Source organism: Neopsephotus bourkii, unplaced genomic scaffold, assembly GCF_033783945.1.
Source record: "Neopsephotus bourkii isolate Nb327-2 ecotype Australia unplaced genomic scaffold, CSIRO-AGI_Nbou_v1 NB_845, whole genome shotgun sequence".
Lineage (NCBI taxonomy): Eukaryota > Metazoa > Chordata > Aves > Psittaciformes > Psittacidae > Neopsephotus > Neopsephotus bourkii.
In genome coordinates this window covers 1,490,476-1,516,777 of record NW_026901341.1, presented here as the reverse complement: position 1 = coordinate 1,516,777, position 26,302 = coordinate 1,490,476, and the positions used below count along the sequence as shown (strand labels likewise).

The following is a 26,302-nucleotide window of genomic DNA, read 5'->3' as shown; positions in this document are numbered from 1 at the left end:
GAAGTTTCCTTATAGTCGTATCTTGCCAGAACTTGTAAGTGGTGTAATTTGTGCACCAGTATTGAGTTCTGTTCAGTTGGTCCCAGCAGTTCAAAGGAGATTTCTGTCTTTTGGGGTTTCTTTCTTGCTTTATAACACACATTTTCCCCTTTTCCCTGTGCTTAAATGATGTGGTGGCGTACTTTAGAGTGCTCTTTTTGATTCTATGCATAACATGCTCTATATGTTACGTATAACCAGACTTGCATTCATTTAAGTAATCTTCAGATTACTGAAAGCCTGTCTTCTTGTGATTCTCAGTCACCCGAGGCTTGGAGGTGAGAAGGCTCACCAGCAAACCTGCCGGTAGGATTCCTTGGCCAGAGGTGAATTGACTGCTGCCTCCTTAGCTGTAGTTCCTAGCTGATGAATCCACGATCCGAGTGCATTGTAGCACCGTTTCACACTTGCAATCAGCTAGCTGCATGTTTGTCTTCTGAAGAAAAGAATTTGGCTGTGTAGTAATGTACTTAAACTATGTGATGAGTTAAAGTGTGAAGCTGTTTATGAGCGTGTTCCCTTTTAATTCATCTGGAGCTGAATGCTTTAGTGCGTTTGTGTGCTTAAGGCACAAATGTGTCGGAAACAAAACACAGCCAAGAAGAAATTGCCCTTTCTTAATGTACAGTAAAATGGAGGGAGAAGAGGGTTTTCTTTTTTTACATTTTTCTTTTTGAAAGGGTTGTTTTTTAACCTGGATCACTTTACTGCTTGGATTCAGCACACGGCCCCGCAGGCAATAGCAACAGCCCAGATAAAGGGGGATGTAGGGGGGTGAGCATCCAGAGGTGGAGGCAGAATTGCTGGCTGCTGACAAAGCCATCCCTGGGACCCCTTGCAGAAGGTGAGCTTTGCTGTTCCTCCCCGAAAGCAGCCTCTGTGGCCCTTGCTGTTTCCCTTGCATAGCTCTGATCCCTTGTCCTCAGCCAAGATTGTACAGCTCCTCTTTACCATGTTTGCAGCACGGCAGTTTTGCCCACCTTGGCTTGTCAGCATTGCTTTGCAGTCTGGGTTTGTGGCCTTCTCACTCTGGCCTTGCTTTTGTTCAGCTGTGGTTCCCTGGGCATTTCTTCAGCCTTATGTAAGGGGCACCTGATTTGAGGCAAGAGGCCCATCTCCCTGGTGTGGGAGAGCAATAACGGGGGTTTAGGGTTATTTTAGTGCTGTATATGAAGCCACAACCGAGGGATGCAACTTGACTGATGGGTCTTTAGCCTCAGCACTGCTGAGAGACAACAGAATGGAGAGGGGCTCCTGCTGTCCCCCTTTCACCAGCATGGCTGACCCTGTGCTGAGCCAGACAGGGGAAGTGAACCAAAACCTAGCCCTATAAAAGAAAGCAAATACTTTTCCTGTGGTTTAGCTCCTCAAGCCAGCTCTCTGTAGGGCTGGAGAAGCAGAAGTGCTGGCTCAAGGGAAAACATAAGAGTGATTGGCTAAACAGATGGCAGGAAACCTCTGCTATCCCACTAATGTTCATCATCCCACCTGAAATGTGGCATGTGCCCCCTGGCCATGAATACTCTGCCTTCTGCAAGACAAGCTTCACTGCAGGCCTTTGCTATGCTAGTGCCAGTGGTACAAGTAAGGTGGTTCTTGCACTTGTGGCTGAGCCTGGTTTAGCATTTATGTCATTCTCCTCTTTCATATCACTACTGTGAAATCCATCCTTCAACTAAGACAAGGAGGAAACAGCAGACAGCTAAGGCAATGTAGATAGGGGTTTGTTATGGCCAAATATTATGCTTTTACCTTGAAAATACGTAGTTGATATTACTACAGCTTTCCATTAGGTTCCTTCTTTAACCTGCGCAATGTAGTTAGCCTTTGAAGCATACAGTCCTTTCTTTCAGCCACAGTGCTTTAAAGTTTCAGAGAGACAGCAAGTGGCTTTCCCATTGTTTCAATAGGCAGCCTAAGGAGGTTGCTTTCAGCAAGCAGCTGTATTTGTAAGCTATGATCTCTCTGGCTGCTGTGGTCAAGCACGCTTTGTCCCAGGGTGCTCATGGGAGGCAGCACCAGGGACGCCAGCCGGATTTGGGGTGTCTCAGCCAGCCCTGGGTGCCACCTCTGAAGGTGACAGCAGAGTGGACTCCATGCAGGGTGTAAACAAGGCTGGAAAGGGCAGCCTTGGCCAGGGGACAGAGCGATGATTGACAGCTTCCTGCGCCACGGCTGAGATAAGGGACTCACCGCCTGGCACATAACCCAGCAGTGCTGGTTGGAGGGATGTGGGGCTGGAGAGAGCAGGCAAAGCCATGCTCAGGCCCATCATTCCAGGCTCTCTGCATAGTTTAAAGGGCAGTGAGCATTTAGGTCCTGGTGCCGACCTGGAGCATCCTCTTGGCAGTAGTATGAAGGGAGCTGCATTGAAACTGTGGGGCAAATGACTACGTTGCCCTGTTCTTCATGAGGGAGCCTATAATTTCCACATGCTGTCTAAACACTGGCAAATCTGGTTTGAATCTCTTGTCTCATATAACAGGTAGAAAAGAAAAACAAAGCATGGAGTTCAGGCTGCTTGAAATACACTGTTGTTCTGCTAGTCTAACCATAATTTAGTTGCATCCTCTCAAAAGGTTGGTTTCGGCGTCTGGGATTTCTTTCTAGGGGGAGTTTGTAAAGGAAAAGGAGGAGTTTGTTAAAGCTGAACAATGAAATGTGCTTTTACATGAGGCTTCAGGAATGATTTTCCTTTAAAGCGGCAGGCTCTGCTTTTTACCCTTTTAAAGAAAGAAGAAAACACCCAAAACACAACCTTCTGACAAAAACCTGGAGCCCTCTGCCCCCAGGCATGTGTTTGGTAGTAAATGAGGATGAAGGACGAAGGACAGAAGAGTCTAGGGAGCTCAAAATGGACCTCTGCCCAGTGTAGATACACGTTATAAACAACTGCATCTAAGCAGCCCTGTTTCCCTCCCTCACCTGCCTGATGTGTTTTGCCAGGGGTCTGCTGACCCTGTATCTTGCAAATATTTGATGATAATTAAATCAGAAGTGATTATAGGAAGCAGTTCATCTGGCTCTGGCTCTGCCTGCAAAAGGAGAAGGAAAGGCAGAAGTAAGCAAGTACCATCACATTTTTAAGCAGAGCCTGACATATTTGCAGTGCATGTGAAGAGGGTATTTTGGAAGTTTGCATCAGCTGCTGGGTTCTATTTTGGTGATGAATTCCAGCTAAAATAATGTAGATGCTCATAACTGTGTGAATAAATGACCCCTAACTGGCTTCTTAAAATATCATATCAGTCTGCTGTGGGAAGTCTGCATTTAATTAGGGCTTTTTCCCCCCCACTCTGTTTGTAACCTGGTGTATTGTAGGAGTGCTGCTGAATTCAGAGGCTGAAGTGTTGAGTTTGTACATGACAAAAGACATTAGTGATGGATTAGGTGCTCTGATTCTTTTAGTTTAGCTAATCCAATTTTCATTAGCATTTTTTTTCTCCCCTTCCCCCAGTCTTTTCTACCCCCAGGTAATTTCTGTGTAGAGGAGCTGAGATGCAGTGGTCAGTTATGTGGATCCTTCTGTTCCCAGCTGCGCTCAGCGGCAGTGCATGCTCGTGCCCTGTGCCATGTCCACTGTTGAACACCCTTGGCTGAGCTTCACTCCTTTATGTCCTAGCATCCCTACCCATCTTCCAAAAGGAACGCTTTTCGGCAGCATTTTATGTGCCGAGTTCTCTGTTTACACCTTAAAATTAGGAGGTAGTGCTTTCCAAATTAATTGCAGCCATGCTGATGTCAAGCAGGTTGAAGACACAAGACTAAAGAGGAGCTGGCACCCACCTTTCTTTCCAGAGCCTGCATCTTTATCCCCTGCTTTGCCTGGAGACCGTCCTGCACCATCAGGGCACAAACCTCTATGAGTGGTCAACCAGGGCCAGGGAGTTGATACAGAGATGATTTGGGGCTGGATTGCTGTGGTTCTCCACCCAAACATGTACACAGGGTAGGTGATGGGACTGGTGGGAGGGAGAAGCCACGACCATCACCTCCCCACAGCAGTACAGATCTCAGCGGCTGTCTCTCATGGCCTTAGCAGAGCACAGCTGTGGTAACGTGGCTAATATTACTCGTTAGAGGAGGGAGCCTTTGCTAATCTTCAGAGCTGTACGAACACAAATATTGGGCAGCTGATCATCCCAACAATGCTGTAGTCCACACCAAGATGTCATTTCAAAGGCATAAACAGATTAGTGGAGCCCTTTATGCAAAAAGGAAAAGCCTCACTCTGTCCTTCGATGGTTTTAAGCAATTAGTTTAAATAGTTCCCAGGTTTAGGTAAAAAAGTCCCACTGGATCAGTGAAGCTCGTATCAGCATGGAGAAAGCTAGTCAGGCCACAGCAAGGAGTTGTTATAGAAGTGAAGAAGGAAATGTAGGAGTCCTGGTAGGGAGATTGATGAAGATTTGAGCGCCTCATGTGTAGGCAGAGGCACCCCACTCACCACTGTGGGATTGCTGTGCTGTCTGGGGAGCAGCCCCAGTAACTGGGGCTTGTGGTTTGGGGTTTTTCTCATTACAGCATTTTGGTTTTCCCTTATAAATACCTGATGCAAAGACTTTTCCTTCCGTTGAAGTGGTGCTGTAGCCCAGTGCAAGGCAGCGGGTATTGTATGGCAAGGAAATGGTGTGTGCACCCACTTGCAGCCTCTGGTTCTGGGCTGAGCCCAAGCAAAATGGGGTACTGTCTGCCTTCAGTCCTCTGACTTTGGAGGCGTCTCTCTTTGTATCTCTTCAAATGCCTGTTTTTGCAGAGATGTCTGACGCCTCTTATGACTGGCAAGTAGTGAAACAGGAAAATCTCACTGAGGTTCCCCCTTACCACATCTGAGTGTTTGCCGTATCATTTAACCGCGTCTGATTCTTTTTACTACTCGAAGTGAATCGTTAAAGTCACATCTGTGGTCCATGCAGGGCTAAGTGGTGAGGCCAGAATCGGGTTTAGCATCAAGCTTAATGGAGATGATCTTGTGCACTGAATCCTTGTAAATGTTCCTGAAGTTTTGCTGACTTAAGACAGCACAGCCACCAGCATCTTTCTGGCACTAAAAGCTATAACCACAAAGCTTAAAAATAAAGAAGGTAGCAGTAAAACTAGATTTCTGTGCTTTATATTGGCATTCGTGTAAGTGGTGACTAGGAAGCAGTCCAAATGTTGGAGAAATTATAGTCCTGTTCTGGTTTGAGAAAGAAATCTGAATCCGTGCTTATTGTCATAGTTGTGTACAGCCAATTTGTCTTTGAACTGCGCTGGAATGTGATCTAACATGAAGCTTCTCCTTCAGACTGTCTGCTAGGGAGCAGAACTAGATTCAGCTCCAGCAGTCCTCAGTGGATGAGAGCGTCAAAACGTTTCACACATGTATGGAAACAATTTTCTTCAGTACAATTTCTGTCTTGTCTTCAGTGATAGCAAACAAACAGAAAGTTGACAACAGCATTTTCTTCCAGGGCTTTATCCTGCCATAACAAATTAAAAGCTTGTGCTCAGGAGACAGGAGTCTCAAATCTGAAGAGGTTTTTCACACTGAACCCTCTTCTTAATACTTGGATAATCTAAACCCTCTTTGAAGTGGGCTGCCCTGAGTATATGGGGCACACGTAGAGGTGGGTGCAAATGTCAATTGTTTCCTTTACACATTTTCTTGAATAGGGAGAAAAAGGTGTTTTGAGACAAAAATGAGGATTTTTGCTGTGAAACTCAAAAGTGCTGTATCTCCTCGGGCTTTCAAATAAAGAGGGGAAAGGAAGGACTTGTTCTGGCAAGATTAAGCTGAGGCAGTTCTGGGAGACTACCTTTTATCTTCATTTCTTTGGAAGGGTGGAAGTTGCTTTGCCATGTGTCCGAAATAACTCTCACACTTCCTCTTTGTGAAGTTCATAAACAGTGGAGGCTCTGCAGATAAACTTCACATTGGCGCTCAGCACGGCACTGCTCACTGCAGTACTGTTTCACTGGCTTTATCATTTTCCTTTCCGTACTGATAGCACAGCTGTGTTTTCCTTTATTCCAGCAAATGAAAAGGGCCAAGCAGAGGAGAGCTGGCTTGTGCCAGGGATCCCAAGGGATTGCACCTGGGCAGAGCACACAAACAAAGGGCTCTGGCTGCCTGTGGGGAGCTCATCGCATGGGTCTTGGCCGGAGGTTGAGGCTGCAGCATGGGGAGGATGCAGCTTGCTGGATGTCGTTTTTCCAGGCTCATCCTCAAGCTGTGAATTGGTGAGGGAACTGGTGTCTTGTCCTGGGGATGGCACAGATGTATTTCCAGATGACGAGATAGTGATGGGCTCCTCTTTAACCTGTCCAGGTTTCCCAGAGTGAACACAGGGACCACTGCAGGCAGCTTTGGCTTTTGCCTTGGTAAAGATGAGACTGTGAGCCTTCACCATTGTTTTGTGTTTTCCATGCTGTGTGTCAACAGTCCCCATTAGATACGGGTGATGAAGTGAGAAGCTTTCATGGCAGTGGGAGGTGAGCAAAGAGAAGCATGGCAATAAAGAGCAGGTCAGCTTGCAGAACATTTGTGCTCTGCAGAGGCCAGGCTGGCACAGGGTTTGAATTCCTTTAGGAATCATTACTTACAGAACTACTTGTTCAACATCATCATACTTCTATTCCCCCTTATCCTCTCCACCTCACATAGCCATTAAAATCCTAGAGGGGGAAAAAAACATCTTGTCTTGCTTGACCCACAATTGTTTTTGACAGCAAGCTTGTGAATGCTTAAGCTGGCTGAGAGCACTTCTGGAAGTTACAAGTGACAGAGCTCCATGATTTCCCTCTGGCAGCCAATTTCTGACAAGCTGCTGCAGATTTATTGCTTTGCAGTTTTGAGATGAATCTCTCTTCTCTTTTCATAGTCACCCTTGGATGTTGCTTCACATGGGGTGAGCCTATTCTGTAAAGCCATTAGAGGCAAGGTGATCTGTCCAGTTCAGGAGCAGGAGAAGGCTGCTTTTTCTCATCAGTTTTTATGATAGATACTTATCAGAATATTACTTAAGGCACCTGATTAGCCAGCCATTCCTGTGTAACAAATCCATTTCAATGAGAAGCAAACTGCAGTAAATGATTAACATAATCTTTTTTACTAATGACTATGGGTTTTTAATTTAATGAGTCACTTTGGAAAGTCAGAAGGGGAAACAGGGCCACTTTTTAATATATATATATTTATATATATATAAATTATCATAGTACAGCCATTTGTATGTAGAAACCCAGTCTTGTGTCTCAGAGCAGCTCTATGAAACATGCAGTACGTGTGCTCACTCAGATACGTACAGCTCACTTGCAAAAGGAAATGTGTTGCACGGGTTTTACAGAATCACTATTATGGTCATGATTAATGATTTTGTTATCCAAGCAGTGAAACCACAAGACTTCATGACCACCATAGCAATCACAACGTTCTAGTACGTGCGGCACAAGCTTCTCTAATTGAGCGTTTGAGGGCGTGTTGAAACAGAGGTTCTTACCGGATTCCCTGTTCCAGCAACTTTAGTTTTGGGTTCATTTCTCTTATGTGGCTACTGGGCATGTTTTCAGTAGTTTCCCCTCAGAAACAAATCCTGGAGCTGGATTAGTTTCAACAGGCTTTAGAGGAAGACAGTGTTTCTCTGACAAGATTGGTGGCTCGATTGTTTGGGATGTTTTTCCTTCAGTGAAATAGCCTGGCTCTGGTGACCACGTCCTTTCTAGATGTATTCCTCTAGGTGAGTGTGTTGTATTTGTGTTACCTGCAGCAAACCTCTCATGTCTCCCTCCTCCAGCATCCTCCCCAGAATTTTCACAGCTATGCTGGTGGTAGAAAATCGCGGTCAAGACCCGTTGTTGTCGTGGGGGGCAGAAGTTGTTTTGTTTCCATCACCAACAACTCTTGTCGTCATTTGTTTGTAGTGGCACTTGGCTGAAGATGAGAGTGCCTGTTCTTTGAGAACATGCCTAATTGTTGCCAGTCACCAAGTGCAGGTTCCGTCCCGGTGGAGTGGTACTGACAGAACAGAACCTAATTCTGAAGGCCTGAGCATCATCATGCCTTTGATCTTCAGTCACTTACTTTCTTCTGAGGGTTTCCATATGGTTTCTTGAGCCATGTTTTAACTATGAACTCTGTCAGAAGTATCTCCTTGTGTTTGAACCTCATGTGAGCCTGTTCCAGTGAATGCTTTGTGATCTTCTTTTCTGAAGAATACCAGTAGGATAAACTCTTCCTATTCAAGTGCCCATGGGACTTGGGATTCAGTAAACTTCTTCTCTTCCCATCTTCTTGGTCCGTTCGATCATCTCTTTTCCAGACTGAAGAGACTTAAGCTCTTTAGTTAGCTGCTGTTGAGAAGCCATTCCATATTCTTGATTGTCCTGTCCTCTGTGAGCTTGTGATGGAAATACCCTTATTGACACAGGGGCAGAACCACAGACAGATGGGGGAAGCTCAGCAGATACATGCAATGCCTTGATGATCATCTTCATTGCTGCTGCTTGGTTTTGTTTAATCTGTTGCTGAGCCACCAAGCTGACACTGTCACAGGGCTGTCTGGTTTAATCCCAAGACCTCTCTTCCTGAGCAGCTCAGAGTGCATCCATTGTACACGTCAGATGAAGGTGTTTCTGTCACTTTGCTCTTCAGGGGGAAGTTTTTGTTTTACCATCCAGTCTCTCAGCATTATGACATCCTTAAGCAAGTTTTCAGCATCAGCTTTTATTTTTTAACTCCTTGAGTAATTTAAGTTTCATCAGAAAACTGTGTCGTCTTGTTCATTTCTCTCTCCAGCTCACTGACGAGTATGCTCGCCAGCACAAGGGAGGATCCTGTGGGGTTCATTGGTGACCTGCTGCTTAGGAGAGGGGGTATTTTCTACCTTTTATTCCCAATCTTCAAACCATATATGAGAAAAGAGAGCCTTCTTTCTTCTGCTATAGAAGTTTGAGGCTTTGATGGGGGACCTTGTTGGAAAGTCACAGTGCTTATTCCAGCCAGTGGTCAGCAAGGTAACCCTGCACACAGTGCATTTGTCAACCTGTTGCCTTTAGAGTCACCAAACAGGAGGCAGCATGAACTGTTTTACGGACCAGTGAGCAGAGCCCTAGTCTGGGATAACTTGCTTTCCCCCATTCTGGGCGCTTAGAGTAAGTGTTTGTGTTGGCAAACTGCCCCTCTAATCTGAGGACATTGAACGTGGAAATACAGCAATTTTTAATAAGGTGAAGGCAGAGGCCAGAGCCGCGGCCTCTGTGGTATGCTGCAAACAGGTTCTGTAGCCTTGTCAGCACATCTGGAGGAGAGGCTCTGTTGCCCTGCCGGGTCTGAAGGAGAAGAAGGTGTGGAGGAAAGCAAGGGTAGATATGAATCGGGCAAGATAAAAATCGCTACAGCCTCTTTTCCAGTTGCCTATTGCAGAAACTGCCTTCCCCAAGAGGCAGCAAATAGCACGCAGTTTGGAGGGCTGGTTATAGCTCCCAGCTGCCCTGCTGAGATTATCTTAGCAGTTATATCCAGTTTGGGATTTTTATTTTCATCCAGAAGGGTGCGGGGGTTGCAGGCCAGTATGTGCAGCCTCCTCCACTTGGGTAGCTTTCCCAGGCTGCGTTCTTTTGACCATGAGCACCTATGATGTTTTCAGAGTGTATCCATGACAGGCTTGTCCCAGCAGGGCTCAGCCACGGTTCCAGTGAAGGTGAAGGGTCCTGCTGCATGGCACGGCATTAAAGCCCTGCCTCCTTTCTGGTTCATGGCAGTCAAAGTTTAACTTTGAGAGCACGCTGCAGGCTGAGGCTGCCTGGAACATGGGGTGTGTGCCTTTCTGATGGTGTTCTGAGCTTAAATTACAGCTTGGCATCTGGGTCTGCACCACACACAGAACTGCAAAGAGGTACTCATGTGAGGAGGCTGTTGTAACTAAATCCTAACTCTCCTTTGGTTTTCCAGGTAGGCTGGAAGCTCAGTACTTACTATGAAGTACTTGCTTGTAGAAGCTGCTTGTTCTCTTTTGAAATGCCCCCAAAATATGCTAGGTATTGTAGGACCTAAAGTCCTCCAAGAATTGTCTCTGAAGGGTTTAAATGCCAGGTTTGAAGTGCCTTTGTCTTACAAGTCATGAAGACTGGGCCGATCAAACTACTTTTCATAAAGAGCCTGAATATCAGTGCAGTTACACTGGGGAGGCATTAGCTACTTCTGCTTCTACATACTGGTTTAAAGAAAGAAGGAGAAAAAACCAACCAAAACAAACACGTGCATTAAAAGTCTGTTCCTAATGGGTGGGTCAGCCATTCAGAACTCATTCTGCTTGTTGCACCTCTCCGATAACGCAGCCTGGCTTTACATCACACTGCAAACAGATCTGTGTGTTTGCTTTCAACAAAGTAAGTTGGGAGTGCAGTGCTTTTTAAGTGCTGTACAGGTTAAAGAGGATCAACATCTGGTTTGTGCTGTAATGCTTTAAGGTGTTCTCACCTTTGGACAGAGTCTTGCAGAGCGTTGTTTTCAGAATAAACAAATATCCACAATGAACGTTCTTGTATTCTTGGAGTAAGAGACGTGTCTAGGACGATTCATTGGAAAATAACATTCAGAGAGTGCATTCTTGACAAGGAGAGAAGGTTTTTCAGGTGAAACCAGTCTTCTCCCATTACCGATACAACTTTTTTCCGCTCTGGAGGTTGTGTCTCTAACTAACTGTTGTGGCAATGGAAACCTTTCCCTTGGACTCAAGCACAGCTTATTCGTTGGAGGGGGATGGAGATTTTTCGTAGTTCAAAGTACCAGTATTTAGTGCAGTGTTCCAGCTGTTCTGATGCATGGAGGCTCTTTTTCCTGCTCATGATCTGTTAGTGTATTTAACAGTTGTCCTCTCATAATAATACAAAAAAAAGCCCAAGCAATCTATGAAAAGAATTAATGGGTGAAATCCTGAATGTCGGGGTATCGCATGGAAACACTTTTAACCAAGGAAGGAATATGGACTGAGGGTGCCTAAGAGTGGTACCCTGCTGTGTACTTCTTTAGGAAGAAAAATACGTCGATTAAGAAGCTGCAGGTATTGGCAATGCCAGGTTATTGTGTGGTACTTCACCCTTTCGTGATCGTTGTTGTGTAATGATGTAGCCAGTTAACCTAAAGAAGGCAGTCACCATGAGACAGGATGTATAAAAATACAAGTAACACTCATTGCACATTAGAAATTGGTGACAAAGCGATGGGGGGGAAGGTCCCTGAAGTTTCTAAAAGGAAGCTGATTGTTCAAGTAGGCTGTGATGAACTGGAATTCACTGAGTGTTTTGAGAACCTGTAAGGGAGTTTTTGGCTTAATGGGATGCCTGCAGGTTAACAGAATTGCCGGTTTTTTTGCAGCCTGAGTAGCTATCATGGTACAGCCTGGGCATACAGATGCTCAGTCTGAGTCTGTCCACAAGACTTAAACAATTGCATCAATTGACAGGCTTTAACTTTGCTCTTCAGAGGTAGTTTCTAGTGTGAACATTCATCATCTCACAGTGCCCAGTGTAACAAATAGCATGCCAAGCAAATACAAGTGGTGTTGGTGAATATGTCACAGGTAGGCTATAGCATATTATTTTTCCATGTGTGTGGCGACAGCTTTTATGGCCTGGCAACAGATCTGCCCCTTTCAAGTATTTTATGTGAAACTTTATGAAGCTGCCTCCTGTCAGGTGTTGCCTACATTGCAGGTGTGCACAAAGTGAGCGAGTAGTAAAACATCTCCTTTAATACCGTGTGCAGTAACAGCTGTATGTGTGACAACTTTTTCCCCTCCTTTCCATTTAAAACAGAACGCTACAGATAGCTCCTCTAACTCCTCTCAAAAAAGGGAACAGCCTGTGCGAACTCTGGCTTCTCCTGCATCCTGCGAACACCGAAGAATCTGCACTCGTGGACACCTTCATGACCATTACAGCTCTGACCACTACCATCTAGAACAAGTAAGGTTTCTTCCGGTGTTGCCACCTAAAGGGTTGTGTCTGCCATAGCTAAGACTGGTGTTTGGGTTTCCCCCCACAGCCCTAAAAGACACCACCCCCCTTCATTTCTGCCCCTTTCCTTCTCAGTTAGCTTTAAATTGCTTCCAGTTATTGAACATAAATAAATAAATAAATAGGTTTACTCTATGATCCAAGTCCAGAGGAGGGCCACGAGGATGATCGGGGCTGGAGCACCTCCTAGATGAAGATCGGCTGAGAAAGTTGGGGCTGTTCAGCCTGGAGAAGAGAAGGCTGCATGGAGACCTCATAGCAGCCTTCCAGTATCTGAAGGGGGCCTATAGGGACACTGGGGATGGACTCTTCGTTAGGGACTGTAGTGACAGGACAAGGGTAATGGGTTCAAGCTTAAACAGGGGAAGTTTAGATTGGATGTAAGGAAGAAGTTCTTTACCGTAAGGGTGGTGAGGCACTGGAATGGGTTGCCAAGGGAAGTTGTGAATGCTCCATGCCTGGTGGTGTTCAAGGCCAGGTTGGACAGAGCCTTGGGTGACATGGTTTAGTGTGAGGTGTCCTTGCCCATGGCAGGGGGGTTGGAGCTGGATGATCCTTTCCAACCCTAACTATTCTGTGATTCTATGATCTCTTCATCAGGGACTGCAGCGATAGGACGAAGGGTAATGGGTCTGAACTTAAACAGAGAAAGTTCAGGTTGTATATAAGGAAGAAGTTCTTTACTGTGAGGATGATGAGGTGCTGGCACAGGTTGCCCGGAGAAGTGGTAAGTGCTCCATCCCTGGCAGTGTTCAAGGCCAGGTTAGACAGAGCCTTGGGTGACATGGTCTAGTGTGAGACATCCCTGCCCATAGAAGGGATATGAAACTAGATGATCTTTTCAGCCCTAACAGTTCTGTGATCTAGTACTTTATGCTGTACCATGTGCACACAGACCATTGTAGGTTTGTGACAGTCGCTCTTATTCCCAAGTCAAAGGCTGAAACTCTGTGAATCATCAGGGAAGGGTGTACAAAGAAGGAAAGAAGAAATTGTTAAATATTGGCTTTTCGGATAAGCAAGGAAGCAGTGATTGTTGATAGGAAAGTGACCTTATTTATCTTTTCTCCCTCTTCATCCCTGCTTCCACAGTCAGTACCGCGATCCTATCGGCACGTCAACTTTCCAGATGATGATGAGGAGATAGTGCGCATCAATCCTCGGGAAAATATTTGGCTGACTGGATACGAGGACTATCGCCATGCCCCAGCACGGGGAAAGAACTTTGATCCTGATGACATGGACTCCTACGTACGTTTTGCCAAAAGTGAGGCCTCAAAACATGAATACACTTATCCTTACGTAGACAACTCGGACTTTGACCTGGGTGAAGATATCAAGGGTGCTGTGATAAAGACTCAACCTGTCAAGTTTAAGCCCAGGCGGAAGGAAGATGGGGAGAGGTCGCGGTGTGTGTACTGCAGGGACATGTTCAACCATGAGGAGAACAAACGGGGTCAATGCCAGGATGCTCCAGACCGCGTCAAGACTTGCATCCATCGAGTGAGCTGTATGTGGTGCGCAGACACTATGCTCTATCACTGTATGTCCGATCCAGAAGGAGACTATACAGATCCTTGCTCGTGTGACACCAGTGATGAAATGTTTTGCCTCCGGTGGATGGCCCTTATCGCCTTGTCTTTCATTGCTCCATGTATGTGCTGTTACTTGCCGCTTCGGGCTTGTTACCACTGTGGGGTCATGTGCAGGTGCTGTGGTGGAAAACATAAAGCTGCTGGATGACTACAGATGCATTCAAAGTGTTACGTTTTTTCTGTAGTTCAAGGAACACATTGGTTTCGGAGCATTGAGATCACTCATTTTGATGCAGCCACTGTGCCCAACAGCATCCAGAAACCACCAGTTCGGATCACTTTACATTTGGTCGTCTGGGGCTCACACTGCATTGATTTGCTCATCAAGTGTTCTAACTAACTAACCTACAGCATAGACTTTTGTATTATTAATCTGTAATCAAAACAGACTGTCTTGTACATGTTTTTTTTTTGTTCGTTTTGTTTTGTTTTGGGTTTTTTTCCAGTTAAAATGAGTTTGAGAAAAGAACTTTAAACGGTGGTGGATTGTAAAACATCTCCAGGTTGTGTCCGTCTTGCCTCCGCTTGTGTGGTACCATCAGCGTGTTAGCAAGCTCTGGCATTTCTAGAAACGGGGTGGTGTAGTGAATTGAAATCTCACTTGGAAGGTATTTTTAACTTGCCGTCAAGTTATTGTGTGTGTATAGAAGGTGTGCTAGTAACAAACTTGTACCACAACACAGTATTTCTGTCACTGGTTTTCTTTGGGGTTTTTCTGTTCTGTTTTCCAAAGCAAAAATAGCCATCTAAGCTGCAGTTTCTCTTCTAGAGTCCATCGTCATTTCCTTCAGCAAACATCTTGAATTATTCCTGTTCATAAAGCTCTGTGAACAGAAAGCAAGGCTCAGTTACCATAGTCGCATAGCCATTGAGGATCTGGTAGTTCTCCTTACCTGTAATCATTTCAGACCACTACTTGAAAGACAAACTTAAATTTTAGGGTTTTCTTTTTTCCCTAAATAACATTGGAAAAATAAAACTGTGTTTTTTTCAGAGTTCTGCCCAAAAGAAAGGGAACTTCTTCCTTAGCCAGCCATGCAATGATCTGTGAATAAAACACTAAGGTTCCAGATGAGGAAAATTGTTGTTATGCAAAGAATTACTAACAATGCAATGTCAAAAGCACTATTATGGCAATTCTGGGGAAATGCTGCATTAAGTGGTGGATTATATGGAAAATTGTATTTGCTTGTTCGTTTTCTGTATAATAACATGAGCATGAGAACATACGCGTCCACAGTAGAAACTACATTTAGCAATCTAAGGTATGTAAAACCAAAAGCCAGGCTGTTAACCACCACTTCCATTTCCTGACCTGCAGTCCCAGTCCTCCGGATGCTTACACGTGTCTCGATGTATTGCGTGTAGGGTGAAGCATGTGAGGCTTTGCAGGAGCCAGACCGAAGCGTCTCCCTGGCTTTCCCTTCCCCAGTTCACCACCCAGATTTATCAAGTGGATGCATAAAGGTGCATATACAGCAGGATAAGATTACTTTAAGTTTTTTTATTGTTTTATTTTTTTTTTAAATGTCATGTTGTCTTGTGTACAAGGCTTGTAATTAGCTTGGAAAAAGAGTATTTTTCTAATATATTACAAGGAATAGCCAAATAATTTTTATTAAAAATAAAAATAAAAATGATTTAGTGCAGTGAGCTCTAACTAGCATAGTACAATCTGAATACTTTGAGGCAGCTAGGGATTGGCTTGTCAAAGCTGGCACTGCTGTTCCTGCCATAATTTCTTTCTGCAGTAAATTGCCAGTGGGCGCATGTCCTTTCCCTCCCTCTATTGCACATTGACATCAGTCTTAAAAAGAAAGGAGTATTTTCTTTTTTTTTATTAATTTGCCAAATAAATGTAAAAGGAATGCTTGCCATTCTTTCTTGGTGGAATTTCCCAACAGTTCCTCTGAGAGTTAATCACAGCTTTTTAGTCAACCATGAATTAAGTATGCAATGTGCTTATACACTATAGAGTTTGGTAGGTTTAATTCGTAGCAGTTGCGTGGGGATTTTTTCGGTTGGGAAAAAGAAACGAATGACAGTGGAAAAGGGATGGAGTGTTACGCTCTGGGTGATGTGTCTGGGTTTGCTGAATGAAATAGAAGTATTTTGTGCCTAATAGCAGTTGACAAATCTCTCAATGGTGTCTAATAAACATCAAGCCAGCCTCGAGGAAAAAAAAGAACCATAATGGAACAACCTTTTCCTTTTGATTTCTGTTCTCCAAGTTGTTTCATGTAAACAAACATCTGTAAGATCTTCTCTCTATAAAGCACAACACTACAAAAAGATCTTACAGCTTTTTGTCCGGTCTTGAAGTGCCCCTATTTATTTAAGTAAAGTGGACATACTCCAAGCCTTTCTGTATGTCTGGAAATAAAAATTTTAACAAAAAAAAAAAATCCCTCTTTTTTTTTTATTATTATTAATTTTTGTCCTTCCTTTTCCGCCCTTTTCTCTTGGGTTTTTTTGTAATACTTGTAGATTTTTGCTGCGTGTGTTATTTGGTTTGTGAAGGCAGTGGTGTAAGGGCACAATGGTAGAAATGGGTGTTGTTTTGTAAATACTTCTCCTTGATTTCCACACTGCTGCTGAACAGTGTGTGCCGTTCTCCCCGTCAGCTTTGCAATACTGACATCGATCATTTGAGAGGAATTATTCAGATTTTATTTTTGTATCTGTGGTAACAAACCATTAACCAAATTTTCCTTTTTTTTTTTTATTTTGTTTTGGGTTTTTTTTTTTGTTATTTTATTTTTCTCCAAGCTATCGCTCACATTAACAAATTAAAGTGCCTGAAGCCTCATCGTTATTGTATCTATATACTAAAAGTTAAAACCCTGTTGTATTGATTTTTATAAGCCTTTTTACCTCTGTGTAAAAAAAAAAACCAACAAAAAAAAACAAAAACAAAAAATATATATACAAGTGTATGATGTACATTTTAGTTCTTAACTTCTTTTTTTATTGTTTCTAATATGTATGATCAGTGTAGCTATTGCTTTAAAATGTACCATGTAAATATAAATACATCATATCAAAATGATGACGTTTATTGTCGCAATGATGCTGTTTCTTGTTGTTCAGCTGGAAAATGAGGGGGGAAGGAAACGGGGACGCCTCAGGAGCTGCCTCCCCAAAACCTTGGGGTTTCTGAGGTAAAAACTTGGTTTATTGAGCATTTCTGGGTGGTGAACATTCCCTGCTTAGGGCATGTGCTGTTCTCACTCAAATGCAGTGGGGAGCAGGGGAGCGGGTCTGTTTTCAAGGGGGTTTTAGGTCATTTTTGGGTGTTTCTCACATTCTGGGGAGGGTGCCCGAAGGCCTGTGCCCCAGGAGGCCGTGGTGGCCATGACAGTTCCTTCATCTCTCCCTTCTCCCCAGGCCCTCCTCCCATGGGCTGCTTTAGGCAGAACTAAATACACTACAAGGGCTGGTTTTATTTTATCTTGCCTCACACAAGCGCAGCGGTGCTGAAGAAAGGGGAAAGCAGAGAGAAAAGCGGCAGATAATGGCTGCCGAGCAAGGGCGGCCTTGCTTTTTGAGGGCACACAGTGTAGCTTTGCAGGGCTGGCCAGGGGCTCCTGCTAATGAGGGGAGAGCCGTGGGGCGGCTGGCACTGCCATCCCTGCTTGGACATGATGGAAGAGGAATAACCGGGCTGATAGGAGCACCAGGCTGCAGACAGTCGACTGAGGAAACCGGGGGAAATCTGGTGAGTATACCGGAATCTTTACTTTCAAAGGGGGCTCGTCAGGCCAATGCCAACCGCTTCAGCTCTGTTTACTGTAGGTAACTTTGCCCAGAGAAGCTGTGTTCAAGGCCAGGTTGGACAAGGCTTGGAGCAACCTGCTCTGGTGGAAGGTGTCCCTGCCTGTGGCAGGGGGTTGGAACTGGATGGGCTTTAAGGTCCCTTCTAACCTAAACCACTCTATAAGTGATATAACCAGCTGTGCTCCTTTTTCTATGTGGGGCTGCTTGTTTCATTGCTGAAGAGGAAAGCTGCCTCAAGCAGCGTGTAAGAGGGGAAGCAAAGAGTACATGCACCAGACTATATATTGTCTTATAAAAGATTTGCTCTCTGCAATGGTGCTTTGCATGATCTGCATCCACCCAGCACATGGGCTGGCACATTGGTTGTGTAAGTAACCTCAGTGTTTAATTTGCCACAGCTTTGCTGAGATCCCTGAGTCCCCTCTCACTTTTTATTGGTTTCTATTTGTATTTAGATACTTCTAGAAATACTATATGCTTATATATACAGATTGCTGTGTATGTTTATTATACAACTGTATGTTTGTTGTGCATTTAAGAACAACTTTGTGTACTTCACGAGAAACACATGCATGGTGGGTTGGGTTTTGTGTTCAGGAGCACACAGAATCCTTTGGTCTTTGCTGGTGTGGGCTCCATCTGTGGCTAAACCAAGGGCAGAGTGACTCTGACAGCCTATTGCTCACAGTCCATCATGCTCCCTTGGCTAACTATGGCAAGAAGACTTCTACCCTGCTTCCTGGTTGGTTGGATTCAGAATGTCCCACAGAAGACCTGGCTAAGCCACGTATCTTGGAGCCTGCAGCCTTCGTGCTTTCACCCGTGAATCAAAGGGGTTTCTTATGCCTTGAGATTTCTAAAGTGAACCGATAAATGGCACATTTGGACTCCGGAGCCATGGAAAATGCAAACTCCACCAAGATACAAGGCAACATGAAACTCAATCAACCTTCTGCAGGCTAGTTGGTGTGAAGGCCCCGGGCTTACTCCTGCTGATCATCTGGGATGGTTACTATACTCTCAGTAGGATACAATCAAGGAGATTTGGAGAGGACACAGATACAAGCTCACAACCACAAGAATCAAGGATGAGTATTTAATGGCCTTTAAAAATATGTATAATTCACTAGTAAATGTAATACAAATTACATTTTACAACATCATCCTTTCACCCAGGCTGAGTTTTAGGGACTGACAATGCAGCTTTGCATTTTACAGCAAAGAGACAACACTAATTCTGCTGCTACCATTGCCTGGGTCAGAATGGCTCTCCTGGCCTCTCCTTTCCCTGCTTTGGCAGCAGGAGCAGCACTGATCCAGTTCACCCCCAAGCCTTTCTCCTAGGGGGGCATCCTTGGGTTCAGACAAATGTTATCACAGCAGTCCCACCTGTGTGAGCTTTTCTCCTTGTAGCCTGTGTAACTTAAGAGGCAGAGAGCAAGTTGGAGCAATCCCAGGCACAGCTACAGGTTGGGCAGAGAAAAGATTCAGAGCAGCCCTGCCAGAAGGACTTGGGGGTGCTGGTCAATGAGAAAATGAACATGAGCCGGCTTCAGTGCATGCTTGCAGCCCAGAAAGCCAACCGTATCCTGGGCTGCATCAAAAGGAGCGTGACCAGCAGGTCGAAGGAAGTGATCCTGCCCCTTTATTCTGCTCTCCTGAGACCTCACTTGGAGTACTGTGTGCAGTTCTGGTGTCCTCAACATAAAAAGAACATGGATCTGTTGGAACAAGTCCAGAGGAGGGCCACAAGGATGATCAGGGGACTGGAGCACCTCCCGTATGAAGATAGGCTGAGAAAGTTGGGGCTGTTCAGCCTGGAGAAGGCTGCATGGAGACCTCATAGCAGCCTTCCAGTATCTGAAGGGGGCTATAGGGATGCTGGGGAGGCACTCTTCATTAGGAACTGTAGTGACAGGACAAGGGGTAATGGGTTAAAACTTAAACAGGGGAAGTTTAGATTGGATATAAGGAGAAAATTCTTTCCTGTTAGGGTAGTGAGGCACTGGAATAGGTTGTCCAGGGAGGTTGTGAATGCTTCATCCCTGGCAGTGTTCAAGGCTAGGTTGGACGAGGCCCTGGGTAATATGGTTTAGAGCAAGGTGTCCCTGCCCATGGCAGGGGGGTTGGAACTTGATGATCTTAAGGTCCTTTCCAACCCTATCTATTCTATGATTCTAAGGAGAGGATTTTCTTGGCTGTGCTCACTCAGGAAACCTGCAAATACTTCTAACAAGCCTCCCCTCATAAAAGCAGTGTCAGGTCAGGAACTGCAGGGTGAAAGGAGGGTGACTGTGAGGGATAAGCAGTGTGGGTCCCTCCAGCTACAACAGCTCTGTTTTCCTGCAAGGTATCAGGATAAGAGCTAGTCAGGAGTGACTGTAGCTGCCCCCTGTTGCTTTCAGGGGCAGAATGTTTGCATGAGGAGGGCTCACCCAGCCTCCTTTAGTCACTCAGTAAGAAAAAGCTTTTCTCACTCTGCTCAGAGAGCTGTAATTTAAATAGGAGGAGCTGACTTATCCCTGTTGTGAAAATGAGTAAGTCCAAGAGAGTCTGAATGACTTGTGTAATGTCACATAGTAATCTGTGGCCTGGAGTATCCTGAGCACAAATCCACCACCATCTTCATCCAAAGGTCATCCCTCCGGTCACTGAACCTCGACTGAGAGGTTTGGGCTTCTACTGGAGCCTTGCTGCATGGAACACAAACCAAACCAATAGGCTCAGCCAGCAAGGAATGTGTAAATCTCCTTTCTCTGCTAATTCCACTTAGAAATGCAAATTGGAAGTAGCTGTCAGGATGCCTGGAAACAAGAGGTATCACTGCATGTGTTCCTAATGCTTATCACAGGCAGAACTTGGCTTCTTGTACAGACCAAATGCAGCCTTTTTCACAAATCGATTGAGAGTGTGCTTGCAGCACTAGCAATAGGAAATGCTTTCCTTTCTTCACCACATGATGCTAGGTGACTTAACATCCTCCTAAGGCCTTGTCCTTTTCCAGGATGCTCAGCCTTCTGGTATTTTCTTAACATTTTGAATTAGGCAATTAAATTCCTTAGTATCTTGGTGGCATACATGGAAATAAATAGAAAAATGTTTGGCTTCCACCCAGAGACAAGATATTTAAATGGTGGAAAGTATGTGTGTATTTTTGGGGTGGCGTACTTAGATCTCCACAAATTCTTTTAGTTGCTTCCCTGCACAACCATCCCATGCCATTCATCTCGTTCCCCCGTTCCCTACTTGTAAATTCATTTGGGAAGAGTTAACAGCCTTTGGTTGGGCTCCTGCTGGATTTCAAGCCTGCTGCCTAATGTTGTGTGAGACAGGATCTCACAGCAGCACTCTGGGTGGCTGTAAAGGGAAAGGTTTCCGAGGACTGTAACACACCCCATCTCTCTGCATGAGCAATCACAGCTCCATGCACTGATGTGTGCTCTGAGGTGGCAGGGAAAGTACAAAGTCATTTCCAGACCTCATATAATTCATGCAATGACCTAAGGAGTCACTGATGTTAAAAATACGCATCCTTGCATGGGGAGCTAGAATTAATGCCTGCTTAGGGACGGCTAAGACATTACCAAGTCATACACAGCCTTGAACTTAATTCTTATCTAGAATATTTAATTATTCTTAATTATATAGAGAGTGTAATGTGAACTGACATTTCTTTTTCTGCATTTTCTAAGGTTATGTCACAATGAGCTGCAGAATTAGCCAACATCTGTTTTAAGGGAACTGACAGGACTACTATTGGGCTTACCACTTTGAGTAAGCGTTTTTCTGATTTTCACACTCTTATTTCCTCTGTTTCAGTGTTGTGCCAATGTTAACTTATTATCTGCTTAAGCTCTTGATGTGAGATTTCAGTATTAGAAAAAAAAGAACAGGGATGGCGAACTTGTCAGTGCAAACAGCGAGGTCTTTAATGCTGAAATATCAAGTCTGATATGTTCCCAAATGTACCCTATCTTCTAATCTGGGATTTCCGGCAGTCACATTATGTTTAGCTCCGACCTGATTCAGAAACTAAAAGCTCAGACACTTCTAAAATTCTAAGCATTAACATCCTTGTGCCCTGGAGGGCCGTTTTCAAGCTTAAAAGCTCAATTCCAGAACTACTGAACTCAAGTGATTTCACTTTAAAAGTGCTTACTCTTTACAACTTCCTGAGAACAATGATAAAAGCCAGGTTAGAAAGTATAACTTTCAACCACATTTGCAAAAGTGCTGGCCACAACTTAAAACAGAGAGCATTCTGATGTGCACGGCCAAAAGAAGCAGCACTCTGCTGGTTTTGTTCATGAGTCTAAACACTGCAAAACTCAAATCCCAGTAAATGTGCCTCACAAAACTGAGCACCTAAAAAAGAGTAGAAACTAGGGCTGAAGGCATTGTATATGGTTCACCCCAGATATGAAACATAAGTAGAAATGCACTGATTTTTCTTCTATTTTGATTGGGGTTTTGTTGGGGGGTGCCTAAAATGAAGCTCCTGGTGTCACAGTGATGTATTGATGCAGGGCCTGGTGTTCAAGCTAAAGTACCCCCAGTGGTTTCTGCATATTCCTGCTGCAAAGGGCAGATGATCTGTGCCTCTGAGTGTTCAGACCATCACTGCAGCTCTGGCTGCCAGGCAGGAAATGTATATACACACATGTATGTATGTGTGTGTGTGAGCACGCGTATCCTTTTGGAGCAAAAATTGCCAACATGAGCTAAAACCCCAAGTGATAGTTACCCTTTAAATAAATAAATAAGCAGGTAAAACTCCAGCTGTGTGGCTGACCCTGGTGGCTTGGCAACAATGAATGGGGTTTTCTGTGCAGTGGCCCCAAGTGTTGGGTATCACTGCAGGATTTCTTTGTTTGTGCAGTGATTAGACCTCAGTGAATGTCTTCATCATGGGGAATACCCCAGAACCCCATTAAGTGGTTGAGCCAGCCACAGAAAGGGAAGGCTTCCAAAGGAGAAAATGAAGCAATAGGATGAAGCAGAGTGTTCTGCTCAGAGGAGTTATCTGCTTTGCTATGACTTGAGGATCATGTGCTGAATGGTCAGTGGCTCTGTTTCTCTGGGGCCAGTGAGTGGTCTGTAGGGAAACCACGGGCATTTTGCAGAGTAGGAAAGCCTGTTTATTCATTCATCTGCCTGAAATGGAGGGGTTTGGTGCAAAGGCTGGAGCAAGGCACCCTTTGCAGTGATGCACCAAAGTTTATATATGGTTTGTACCATCTACCACAGGGCTGAGACATAGTTGTACTTCCACGTGCAGCCAGAAGTGCCACAGGCCTGGAGCAGGGTGCTGGGTGAGAAGAGTCCTCACACTTAAGCCCTGCTTTGCAGAGAGATTCAAAGGGCTGTAATGTGTCAGAGAGGAAGCAAGAAATACCACATACGTTTCATTTCAAAACTCTAGCGTGCACCACAGGTGCAATGCTATTTGCTGCATTTGTGCTTTCCTAGGCTTTAAACAAATGGACTCCTTCCAGCATCAGGTAGGAGAAGACAGGAGAAGAAAAGAACATTTGATGGCAAGAGACTGCATTCCCCAGTTCCCTGACTCCATTTAAGTCAGTGCAGAAATCCCATACACTTAAGCCAGTATTTGTCTCCTAGCGTTTGAAGGGTTTGGATGTCAGTATATCAAGATTTGACACTGAGAGTACCTCTTCCACTAGCATCTCCCTGAGGTGTACTTTCCATGGTCTTCTCCCTTCCCCATTCTCCTCAGGGACACTATGTACAATGACAGCCTAAGTCCATAAAGAGGGATTTTTTATCCTACACAGTGCACCAGCTCTACAATTTTGTCTTTAAGGAGCTGTGTTTGAAGTGGGAGCCACTTTCTGCTCCTGCAGAGTTGCAAGTGGGTGAGTGAGGAGTGAGAGCATCCTGCTGACAGCCCAGGAAAGGCTTTGTGGGACCCCAGGATCACTGGTTCTAACCTTACCACCTTTGCCATCACCTTTTCTCCTGTGCCGAACTGCCAGGTCATTTCATTCACTTGGACCTTCAAAAATATCAGATGGCAAAGTGAAAAATACATCTAGGAGGAGTAAGCAGTTTTTACTTAAAGGTGACAAATTGGCAGGGACCTTCCCTCAGCCACCTTGCATTCATTTTTGACAGCTTAGAAGGTTTTGAGCTGTCACCAATTCTTTCAGATATTAGGTTGAATTTCCATTGGAAAAGGCTGAAAGGCTGTCTATGTACTAACATACATGAGAAAAAGGCCCTGTAACAAAGAAGCACCCCTGAAAGGGCTCTGTTTTCAAACTCACTCACATACATAATGTTTTAAGAGCTGTCACCATCAGAGCACATTTTATGGCCAGTTCCTGAAGGAAGTGGTTGTAAAGATGTGGCACGAAGAGCAGAAAATCCAGGTGCTGAGCAGAGAGCTTTTGAACTTATAGCAAATGCGTGGTAGTTTTTTCTAACCAGAACAACTGCTGTTTGTGACCATCTGAACTCCGAGCTACAAGAAAATGTCTTTGGGGTTTGTCAGGCTGATATCCTGTCTCTAACCACAGCCTGTACCAGATACTTCAAAGGCAGAGAATACAAGAAACTCTGTATTGGAATCATCTGCTAGCAGAGGAAATTTCTTCCCAGCATCAGACAGTTTGTCACTGATTTATCCCCTCTGACAGGAAAGTTTATGTGCCTCTTAGAAAACAATCCAATTGAATGTAACAGTGATGTAAGTTTGTTCATTAAGCCCAACAATTTTTTGTTTGAAATGTGTTTGATTTCTCTGACCTACCATTACAACCCTCCTACCATTTTCTCTGGAGATTTTTCTAGTGCTGAAGTAACAGTTTGGGTCTTTTTCCAGACAGTTTTTATATAGATAACCCTGCAAAGTTAATGATGCTCAAGAGCCGAGGCCCTATAGCAGCCATTTTGCAAATGCAAGTGTCTCCTTCTTCAAATCCTTCTCCTGGCAAGTGTTTTTAATCCCCTTTTATGGCTTCTTTAACCTTAATTTTCTTATTGTTGGGATGGTACTGTGTTCTTATTGTAGTACAGTTTCTCTGAAGCCTCTTATGTGTCAAAAGACACAAAACAGACTGAGGATATGAGAAGAGCAAATTTATTGGTTTGTTTATGTGTCAGATTGCTGACATTGAGCTGGATTTGTAATATTTGCTTTCTGGGACTCTGATACTTTCAAAGAAAGACATCTGTGCTGTGGCTCTGAATATAAACTAAGATGTGCTGGGTGTCTGAGATGAAGGTGTAAAGTCCATATTTAGGCTCTATAGTACAAGTGGCTTTGCTATGAGAGGTGCTGAATGTCTTTATTTCTTCCTGAAACCCACAATATTTCCTAGCTGGGTAGGTGTAAAACATTGGCCCCACTGAGGTCAATGGCAAACTTCCCACTCCCTTTGGTAATGTATAATCACCCCCAAAATACAGAGTTAGGAGACTAGTTATTGGCAGCTATTTTTCTAAGAGCCCAGTTAATACACAGGCCATTATCCAAAATGCCTCCTTGTGTTTATTTCTTTGTGCAAAGCTCTTCTATGCATTTTCCCAACTCCTATAAAGAAACACAGAAAAATTCAGCAGCCTGAATTGCCATCACAGCCTATTTAAAGGCATCTATTCAGCCTTAGCCATAAACAACACAAGTGAAAGACCTGCTTTGCTTAAAACATGGCCTGGCCAGGTGAGCAATTCAGCCGAATAGTAGAAACTTAGTGGTTCTGATGTAGAAACTCATTGGTTGATGTTTGGATCCTAGTTTGAGACTTCTAATTTGATTGTTTAGCAGTTGTTGATTACTTCAACATGAACTACAGATGATCAGCAATTCAGGAAATCAGGCCATAGGTTGCTGAAAGTAGGGAGGTTTTAAGCTGTGGGTCCTATGGCTCTGCGCCTCATTGAATTTAATCACACCTTGGAGTAAAAAGACACACACAGATTCAGCCTTGGCTTGGTTTCTAACAGATCTGAATTTGCACCGTTAATCTTCTGCTTGCCCTGCTCCCATAATGGTTCTTGAGCCACGTGGTCAGTGAAAACCAAACTGAGGTCTTGCAGAAGTTTATTTCCTATGAGCTTCATAAAAATAGGCACCTGGGTAAAATAGAGAGCTGGCAGTGTGCTTGCTGAGCCCATCCCTGATCAGACACTGGGAAAACAATATGGGAACAGCCCTGTTATGAATGCCCTACCTGGGGATAAGCTCCGCTGGCACTCATGCCCTGCTGGACAATAAACATCCACCCCACAAGAGCAGCTTCACTTTCACACCATACCTCTCTGAAACAGCCAGTCATGCTCAGACACATCCTTTGGAAAGCAAGCGCTGTTGTTTTCATCGCTTGTGGAATACTTGTTTTAACATATACCAGTGATATCTAGGAGGGAAGTGACATGTTTTCCCAATCAGGGCAAAGAAATGTGTCAAGTAATGCCCTGGTTTTTTTCAGTCTGGCTCTAGCTGCTAAAGGTCTGCTTCACAATTTGTTAATTCAGCTGAGTGTGTTGGCTGTATCTTTGAAGGGCTGTAGGTGGATGAATTGCTTTTTTTGTTGTTGTTGCCAGATTAAAGTCTGCTTTCACCTTTTTCCTCACTTGCTTGTGCATAAATATGAGGATCTTTCCATCTGCGAAACTGAATTACTGTAGCTGGAAAGTCAATGATTCCAAGAGATTTCCTTGGGCTTCTAATTGCATGAATAAAGAGATTCCTGGGCTCCAAAAGGCTTAAAATGTCTGGATCCTGCTAATAATAACACCCCAAAGGGAACAGTCCAGCTGACTGTATGTAGGCCAGACTTAATCAATTAACACACTGAGATAATTATATACCAGCTTATGAAGCCACCTAAATATGCTCACGTGTGAAGACAGCCACTGGCTACAGGACG

The 26,302-nt window shown here is 44.3% G+C and overlaps 1 protein-coding gene and 1 long non-coding RNA gene across 3 annotated transcripts in view; both read left to right on the top strand.

Moving 5' to 3' along the window:
• Window positions 1-16,680, top strand: part of SPRED2 (sprouty related EVH1 domain containing 2) — a 66,902-nt gene extending 50,222 nt beyond the window's left edge. For both annotated transcript variants that reach the window (XM_061356229.1, XM_061356230.1), the window contains 2 exons: window positions 11,836-11,985; window positions 13,129-16,680. In XM_061356229.1, the coding sequence (XP_061212213.1) occupies window positions 11,836-11,985; window positions 13,129-13,779 (801 nt within the window). In that variant the 3' untranslated portion in view covers window positions 13,780-16,680. The remainder of the gene's footprint in view (window positions 1-11,835; window positions 11,986-13,128) is intronic.
• LOC133213756 (uncharacterized) overlaps window positions 1-26,302 on the top strand; it is a 532,499-nt gene that overhangs the window by 342,516 nt on the left and 163,681 nt on the right. The window contains exon 2 of the long non-coding RNA XR_009725873.1: window positions 17,462-17,500. This is a non-coding gene — a long non-coding RNA (uncharacterized LOC133213756). The remainder of the gene's footprint in view (window positions 1-17,461; window positions 17,501-26,302) is intronic.